At 18.8% G+C, this 10,000-nt stretch overlaps 3 protein-coding genes across 3 annotated transcripts in view; 1 reads left to right on the top strand and 2 right to left on the bottom strand.

The window, feature by feature from the left end:
* PGSY75_0605600 (putative nucleoside diphosphate kinase) overlaps window positions 1–1,722 on the bottom strand; it is a gene marked incomplete at both ends in the record, with an annotated part of 6,895 nt that extends 5,173 nt beyond the window's left edge. Inside the window, 5 exons of the mRNA XM_018784634.1 lie at window positions 103–151; window positions 241–520; window positions 969–1,159; window positions 1,461–1,535; window positions 1,666–1,722. Of these exons, the coding sequence (XP_018642689.1) occupies window positions 103–151; window positions 241–520; window positions 969–1,159; window positions 1,461–1,535; window positions 1,666–1,722 (652 nt within the window). Of the gene's footprint in view, window positions 152–240; window positions 521–968; window positions 1,160–1,460; window positions 1,536–1,665 lie in introns of the transcript that reaches the window.
* Window positions 1,723–3,174: 1,452 nt separating this feature from the next.
* Window positions 3,175–4,029, top strand: PGSY75_0605700 (hypothetical protein; the record flags this gene model as incomplete). The annotated part of the gene is made up of 1 exon (XM_018784636.1): window positions 3,175–4,029. One exon carries the CDS (start codon window positions 3,175–3,177, stop codon window positions 4,027–4,029), a length of 855 nt encoding a protein of 284 aa, XP_018642690.1.
* Window positions 4,030–4,603: 574 nt separating this feature from the next.
* The window catches only part of PGSY75_0605800 (putative DNA repair protein RAD50), a gene marked incomplete at both ends in the record, with an annotated part of 6,390 nt that continues 993 nt past the window's right edge, over window positions 4,604–10,000 (bottom strand). Inside the window, one exon of the mRNA XM_018784637.1 lies at window positions 4,604–10,000. This exon is cut by the window's right edge and continues 993 nt beyond it. Within this exon, the coding sequence (XP_018642691.1) occupies window positions 4,604–10,000 (5,397 nt within the window).

The raw sequence follows: 10,000 nt of genomic DNA on the forward strand, positions 1-10,000 counted from the left end.
AAAAAAAAAAAAACATATATATAAATTTATATATATATATATATATGTGGGAATTATTTAATTTTAATTACTCTCCATTTTTATACCAACTTTAATGTATACCTATTCCTTTTGAGGATGTCATAAAATCAATCAAATCATTGTAATAAGGCTAGTTAAAAGTAAAATAATAATAAATAAATATATCATATTATACATCCATATAATTACCAATATTTTATTATTTTTTCTTCTTTGTACCTTATCAACCAAATCACTATATAATTTCTTTGCTCTTTCTACAGACAACACACCTCTTTTTATAGCTACTATTAATAGATCAAAATTTAATATATCGCTAACAATATCATTCATCTTATTCATTTCCACAACATCGGGTTTTAATATGACTAAGGCTCGTTCCAAACATATATTGTCATATGATGGAAAAAAAAAATCAATATCTCTAATAAAATACCACTCATTTTTACTATAATAAAAGGGAACGTTTTTGCACTTTAAATTGCACTGGTATTCTAAGCTGGAAATAAATTAAGAGAAAATAGATAAACAAAATATAACATTGATAACAACAAACATACATATATATATATATGTATATAATATTATAATGTTTGTTCATCTAATAAATCTAATAATTTATTAATGTTCACTTTTTTATTATTAATTAAATATTCATATTTATAAAATATCAAATTGATTCACATTACAAATTCTATTATTTATATTTATTCATTTTTTTGTTCATCTAATAAATCTAATAATTTATTAATGTTCACTTTTTTATTATTAATTAAATATTCATATTTATAAAATATCAAATTGATTCACATTACAAATTCTATTATTTATATTTATTCATTTTTTTTTTTTTTTTTTTTTTTTTTAATATCAAATATAAATATAGCATTAATCTTAAACAAATAATGTACATATATATTAATATATGAATATGCATTTATAATAACCATTCAAAGTATTTTTCATCCTTTATTAATATAGAAGTACTTTTAGTTAAAGAATTTAATTTACTAATAGTATCTCCTTCTATATGTTCTATTAAACTAATCAATGACAAACCACTTTCTATATAATCATAAAATTCATTTATATCATTATATTGTTCAGGTGTAAAATCGAATATTTCTTTTATTTCATTCTTATATAAAAGAAAAAAAAAACAAAAAAATAAAATGATGAAAACTATGTAAAATATTATTGAGTTTTAGAACTTTTTTTTTAATTTACAGTTTATGTAAAAAAAAAATCCTAAAATTATATATAGACATTTTTACACACAATGAATTATTATCTACCGTAAAACTAATTATTTAAATTACTAAGTCATATAAAATATCATACATATATATATATATATATATATATTAATATTGTTTTATACATTTTAGTATTATGTTCAATATATATTATATATTTTACAACATTTTATATTAGTTTACTTCTGTCAAGTGAACTTTTTTTGTTTTTAAAATAATAAAATTTTTTTCTTCTAATTTTTCTAAAACTTCTTCGTCCTAATTATTCAAGAGAAAATATGTATGGACATTATCTTAAATTGATAATGATAATGTATATCCTTATACATGTTATAAAATTTATATTCTTTTAATATTTTATTTTGATTTATTATTCTTTCTTTTTTACTTTAAGATCATTGGTAACATCTGGTAATATTATAAAAACACACCTTTCATCCTTCATCTTATAGTTTAATTAAATTAATAAATGTAGATCATATAATGAGAGAAAAAAAGAAATGATCACATATATATATATATATATATATATATATATATAAATATTTATTTTATTTATTTATTTATTCTTTTTCTATATATTCTTAGTAAGTTCAGAAAAAGAAATTATTAGAAAATATACATAGGATTTATTCGTCAATATGTATATTATATATATAAGCAGATAAAGAATTTTGCATTTTGTTCGAAGAAAAAAAAAAAAAAAAATATATATATATAATATATATATTTCGCTTTTATAATACAAAGGATAAATATATTTCACTAGGCTACTTTTTAATTTCTTTTTATGAAGTTATATTTTTCTCATCTAGTTAAAATTGTATTTTTTATAAATTACAAAAAGACAATATATACATATATAATAATATAGGAGTACATTCACTTAAAATTTATTCTTTTAATTTTTATTTTCACCTGTACGTTTGCTTAATTTGGGAAATATTATTATTAGACGTTCATATTTTTTTTTTTTTTTTTTTTTTTTTTTTTGCTAGCCAATTTTTTATAAGCTCATTAGTTGTAATAGGCTATAATGAATACGGTTATATATATATATGTATATGTTTTATTTAAATCCTTTTATTTTGTTTGTATTATTTATACTTATGTAGAATATTGTAATATATTGCTGCAGACCTTATTTTGTCCTTTTACCATATGTCTTATAATAATTTCAAACATTCATGTTTTAATTTAATTATATATATAATGTATATTATTGCACACATATAAAAAAATAAGTTTTCCTATAAAAATAAATGCACACAATTTGCACATATCCATTATTCTTTAGGACCTTTTATTTACTAGGTATTTATAAGATCGCATTGTTCCTTTTTTGGGCGTTTTTTTCTTTGTGGAATTATTCTTTATATATATATATATATATATATATATATATAAAGAAATCAGTATTAATGTTTCAATAACACAGATATAGGATTTGTTCTATACATAACTTTTATTATATATACAAATGTGAATGTTATATCAGTCAGTATACACAGACAACATTTATGTATCCCATATACATATTCATTTACAATTTATTAAAAAGTATTATGAACGTTCATATTGTTTTGTAAAGAAAAAAAAAAAAAAACAAGAAAAAATATGAACAAGTCAAATTAAATTTGGTTAATAACAAGCTAAAAAAAATTTTTTTTTTTTTTTCTTTTCTTTAATTAATACTTTATTTTATCAAAAATATATATATATATATATATATATATAATATATATATTAATTTATTTATTTAAATTATTTTTTTTTTTAAATGCTCTTATTTTTATAAATATTTTTATAACCTTTGTTAATATTCATGTTTTCATATAAAACAGTTTTATCAAAAAAAAAAAATATATTTTTATATATATATATATAATTCAACAAAATGAATAATTCCAACAACATGTCTTCAAATGGTGATAAAGGACCATTTCAAAAGCCTATAATATATACAAGTAGAGCGAAAAGTTTGATTGCTCAAAATAGTAGGAATGGTTCGACATTTATTAATAATAATGAAGTTGAAAAAAATGTAACAACTGTTATGGATAAAATAAAAAGGCTGTTTTCAAATAAAAATATGAATGAGTCTACAACAAGACTAAACAGTACTAAACTTAAAGAAGATAGAAACAATAAGGAAGATATATCAATATCTAAAACATTAAAACCTTTACCTCTTCCTATGCATGATACGAAGGTTGAATGGCAACCTGTATATCATGAAACATGCAAAATAAAATTACCTGTAGAAGAAAATAACCAGAAAATATCTTTACCAGAATATTTGATACAAGATTGGGTGCACAATCAAAATAAAATATCTAAGAATTTATGTTCTTCCAATATGGAAAATGATGAAAATGGTACTATAATAGACGATTATTTTAATAGTAACAAAAATGTTGAAACGAAAAATATTGATAAAAAAAGTAATGATAAAAAAAATAATGATAAAAAAAATAATGATGGTAGTAGTAATTGTTATAGTAATTGTTATAGTAATTGTAATGATGAGGAAGAAAATTATTCCAATTTCAAATACCACTATAACTATTATTTAGTAGATGAATATTTAGAATCATTGGTCGAATCACAAAACAAAATTTTGGATGCAACTGGATTAGATGAACAAGGACAGTTATATGAAAATGTATGTCTAAATGTTAAACCAATAATAATGTCGAAACAGAGATTAGAAAGTGGAGTACCTTATGACCCATCGAAATTAATGAATTAAAAATGACAAACTTATATTATAACAAATAATAAAAAAAAAAATATATATATATATAAATATATAAATATATATATATATATATATGTAAAAGGAGAAAAAACAAATATTTTTAATCTAAAAAAAAATATGTATATATATATATATATATATGTGCTTACATATACAATATGATGTTCATTTTATTTTTTGTTATTATTTAATTAAAAAATATAAAAAAAATAAACATTTTAACATTCACTAAATTTAATTTTAAAATATAATTTATTAATTAATTTATGTATCACACAATGTTGATTCAATTATAATTAACAAAGAATTCTTATATAATACACTTATTAAAAAAAAAAAAAAAAAAAAAATTTAAACATGTTTATTTTTTTAAATGAACATTAAAAATGTATGTAATTAAAAATAATGATAAAGTGAAAAATATACACAAATTTGGGGAAAAAGAAAAAAAAAAAAAATATATATACATATATACATATATACATATATATATATATATATATATATATATATATATATATATGTTCATATGCATAATTGGTTGTAATAATATAGTTTTATAATATCACGTAATAAGTCTTTCAATTTTTGAATAGCCTAAGTTATTTTTTTTAATTTTATAGAAACAGTTGGTTAGGCCATATTGTGATAAGACATCAACAAAATAATTATCATGTGTTATAAGTATAAGTTGAAATGATGAGCTGTTTTTTCTTAGTTCTACAATATTTGCAAGTAGGCTAGCTAAATTTCTTGAATTTGCTTTATCTAGATTTGTAGTAGGTTCATCTAATGCTAAGATACCACATTTAATAGAAAATGATTCAGCTAGTGCTAATCTTATAATAATAGATGATAAAACTTTTTGACCAGATGAACATCTACCTTTCATATCAAGTTCACAGTTGTCTTTAACCATAACAACTCTATAATTATATGATCTTCTTTGACTAGATTTCTCTGTTAGTTCAGTTTGCACATCAGATTTTATATATATATAATCTATATCTGCACTATTATATACTCTTCTCCATAAATTTTTAATAGATAAATTAATTTCTTGCATTTTCAATGAATGGAATTTAATAATTGCTTGATCAAATGAGAAATGGAAATTTTGTATATCTTTAATTACATTTTTATATACAAAAATTTCAATAATTTTTTTTTTATATTCTTTATCTATATTAATGAATGTTTTAGATTTTATATCTTCTTTTAATTTTTCTAAATATTCTTTTCTTAAACAAATTTTGCCATTCATTTCAGCTTCTTTAATTTTTAATGCTGTTATAGATTTTGTATGCTTTTCGATTTGTTCATTTAAATCATCTTCTTGTATTTTTATAATATCTTTTAATTTATTTTTTAGAGAATCTGTAATATCAAAAGTTTTATTAATAAAATTATATATATTAGTATTATTGTTATAATTTTCTTCAAGTTTTTTTACAATATCATTAATATAATTTATTTCATTCTCTACATGATTAAACATATTTGTTTTATTTGTAGATTCATCATTTGAAGATATATTATTATCATGTCCTATTTGTTTTTCATTACCATTTATATGATGTGTATATTCTTTTTGAGATATATTTTTATTTGTTCCATTTTCTTTATCATAGAAAAAAAAAAAAGATGTCTTTAACTGATTCAAAGATAATAAAAACTTTTGATGATGTTCCATGTATTGTTCATACATTTTCTTCATATTTGTATTCATAACAATATTATGTAACATTTTTTCTATATTCATTTTTTCTTTTTCTAAACATAAAATATGTTCTTTTTTTTCATTAATTTTTTTATCAATACAAATTACTTGATTTTTAATTATTTCATTACTATTTAATTTGTCTTCCATATCTTTTAAATATTTTTCTTTATTTGATATTTCTTCTTCTATAAGTTTTAATTTTTTTATAGAAATATAGATGATATTCATTTTTAAATAATAATTTCGATTTTCTAAAAATATACTTTTTTTATTATTTCTAATATATTTTTTTATGTATTTTAAATGAGTATCACATTGTTCAATTAATGAATAATATACATTTATTTTTTCATCCATAAGTTTTCTTTTTTTCTCTTTATAATATAAAATGTAAATATCCATTTTTTTTATTAAGTCTCTAATCCTTTTATCTATGTTTATAGTCTTTTCTAGAACTTTCCTTTTTTTTATTATATAAGCTTCTCTATCCTTTATAACAATTTTCATCTTTTCTATCATCTTGTTTTGCTCTTTTCTTGTATATTCTTCAACATTTAGACAACACAAAAAGTTACCATATATTTTTTCAAAGCGTTTATTGTTTTCTATGATTGAAGGTAAATTGTTTACAAAGTTGGAGCATTTAAAAAATGTGTCACAGGTATTTTTTTTTATATGGTCAGGCATTCCATTTATGTCATCGCCCATTCCGTTTATGTCATCGCCCATTCCGTTTATGTCATCGCACATTCCTTTTATATCATCACACATTCCGTTTATGTCATCGCACATTCCGTTTATGTCATCGCACATTCCATTTATGTCATTTTTTTTACTTTCTTTTATTTCTCCATTTATGTCATTTTTTTTATTTTCTTTTATTTCTCCATTTATGTCATTTTTTTTATTTTCTTTTATTTCTCCATTTATGTCATTTTTTTTATTTTCTTTTATTTCTCCATTCATGTCATTTTTTTTATTTTCTTTTATTTCTCCATTCTTGTCATAAGACTCTCCAACATTTAATACAAACCAAATAAAAGAATTATTAATTTTGTTCATTAAGACCTTCTTGTCATTCTTTAATATATCATCACTGTTTGATACTTTGTTAGATATTTCTTCTATACAATCCATGGTGTTTTTTTTTACACTTTCTTCTTTATTTTTACACGGACTTATATAACCATCGATTAAATTTTTATTATAAGAATTATACACATCGGCTTCATAAAATGCATCGTCACATATGATATTATCAAAAGGAATTATTTCATCACTGTCTGTTTTTGTTTTTTTTTCATGTAAATGTTTTTTTTTTAATGTTTGATCAATTGAATTATCATCTCTTATATGAACTCCTTTATCAGGTGAAAGCAATTTACAGATATAATTATTATCATTAATATTATATAAATTATATTTCATACTATCTTCATAATTTTTTCTGTAATTATAATGTTCATTTAAATCTATATTAATAATATCATTATAAGGCATAAAAAAATAATAATCATCTACATTTGTTGCACATAATATTTTTTTATAAAAAATATTTATAACATCTTTGTTATTATATCTTAAAAAATTTTTTAAAAATTCTTTAACATTTCTTAATAAATTAGATTCCTTTACATCTATGGAAATATCTAAATTTTGTATCATGTGATTTAATTTTTCTACAAAAAATAAAAAATGATCACAAGTAGATGTATTATTATAACTGTTCATATTATTATTCATTTTATTATTCTTTATATTATCATTTATTTTATTTTGTATTTCTTGAAAATTTTTTTTTATTTGCATAGATTGATCTGTTACATATTTTTCTTCATCTAATATATTTTTTTGTATATTCATTAAATGTATACATGTTTGTTTAAATTTTTGAACTAATTGATATTTTGTATGAACATTTTTTATTTTTGTATTATATTTTTCAATACTATCTTGAACATATAAAAGTTCTTCTTTTAATTTTTCGACGAGTTCATTTAAATCATTCGTATATTTATACATAGGTTGTATATGATTATAATAATAATTTAATAATATGATATGATCTTCTTTTTTATTTTTTAAAATAGTAATATCATTTTTAGATTCTTCCATTTTTTTTAACATTTGACTTTTTTCTTCTTCTATATATATTTCGATTTGTTCTATATCTTTATTATTTTCAGATATGATATTATTACACAATAAACATTTCTTTTGTTCTATTATACATGTTTTATTATTACTATCACAATTTTGTTTTTCTTTTTGTTGTATGTGTTTCTTAAATTCATTCATCAGATCCTCTTTACCATGTAACATCCATAAATTTTTTTTTTTTATTTTTAATTCATTTTTAATTAATTCTAAATAATTAATAAATTCTTTAACATCTTTATATTTTTTTTCTTTAAGCATATGATTAAAATTTGATAAAAAGTTTTTATATTCATTCATTTTATTATTAATATTATTTAATTCTTTAGATATTTGTAAAACCTTTTCTTTTAATATTATAATATAATTATTTATATTATTAATCTTATGTTCATATTTTTCTATATATATATTTATAATATTTGATAATATATCTAAATACTTTTTATTCTTTATAATCGATATATCTGCATGTGTTGGTGTCATTTTTTGTTTCTTTAATTTACATGTATAATCATTTATTCTTTCATTTTGTTGTCTTTTCTTTTGTAGATGTTCATCCATATAAAGTATTGACTTACTATTAATTGTTTGATCATTCACATGATGTATATGGTTTATTAGATCTATATTAAATTCGCTTGAATTTATTTTCTTATCCTTTATTCTTTCTATATTTTCTTCTATTTCTATGTTACTCTTCAGTTTGGTCATTTTATTGTTCATTTTAAATTCTTTATTTCCATTCACATGGTAACTATCACATGATTTATTATTTTGTGTGTTCTTCTTATTATTATTATTATTATTTTTTAATTCAACATTGGTATTTATATCAACACTTAATATTTTTTGTTCGATGGCCCTCTGAATATAATCATAAAAATCCATATCCTTCTCTTTCAACATACTAAAAATTTTGTAAAAATCTCTTTTTATAAAACGAAATAAAGAAAAGAATATATCATAAAAGATAATATAATTTGCATGTATTTTTTTATAACATAGTATATATTGATAGAACAAATTATAATTCTTTATGATATTAAAAAAAAAAAGTATGGATATTTTTAATTGGTGTATATCATTAATTTGTTTAATATTTTTTTCTATTTGTTCTTCATAATAATTATTTTCTTTTTGAATATTATAAGAATCTATATCATCATCAAGAGTAGTTAGATTATCATATAAACATTTTAGTTGATTTAATTTTTCTATTTTTTTTAAATTTTGTTCATATATAATATCATCAGATTTTAATTTGATTAATTTATTTTTATATATATCTAATAATTTTATTTTCTTTTCAATGTTCAATAGTCTTTTTTTCAAATTTTTTATTTTGTATATAATATTTTTTTTTTTATATTTATTTTGTTTTATATGTGATATATATCTTTTTAAAACATATCTTATGGAATCTAATTTTTTCTCATGTTTCTTTTTTAAAAGAGGAACCTTGGATAATATTTTTGAAACGTTTTGACCTTGACCACTTTTTTGATCATAAAAAAAAAAATAATTATTACTATTATTATTACTATTATTACTATTATTATTACTATTATTACTATTATTACTATTATTATTATTATTATTATTATTATTGATATTTTTATTTTCCACTTTTTTGTCACTTAAAAAAAATAATTCTTCTATAACCTTTACACTCAAACAAAGGTGATTTGCATTTTTATTATCTAATATATCATCATTATTATACAATGTTATGTCATCTTTATATATATCATACATGTTTAATAATTCCACATATTCTTGTAACAAATTCTGTTTAATAGATAAGCATTCATCATGCTTTGCCATTATTTTTTTTATATTTATTTTTAGATTTTTTTCTTTTTGCTGTTCTTTATTTGTAAGATTATTTTGTATAGAATTATATAATATATTATCATTATGATTAAAACATATATGATTTAGATTATTTATTATATAATCTCTTTTTATTATAGATTGATGTAATTCCTTTTTGGTTAGATCATGATTATAATCATTAGTGTTAGATTCCTTATAATTATGCATGCATGTTTGTTTTTCTTGTTGTAAATTATTTATATC

The sequence above is a fragment of the Plasmodium gaboni genome, chromosome 6, assembly GCF_001602025.1.
Source record: "Plasmodium gaboni strain SY75 chromosome 6, whole genome shotgun sequence".
Classification (NCBI taxonomy): domain Eukaryota; phylum Apicomplexa; class Aconoidasida; order Haemosporida; family Plasmodiidae; genus Plasmodium; species Plasmodium gaboni.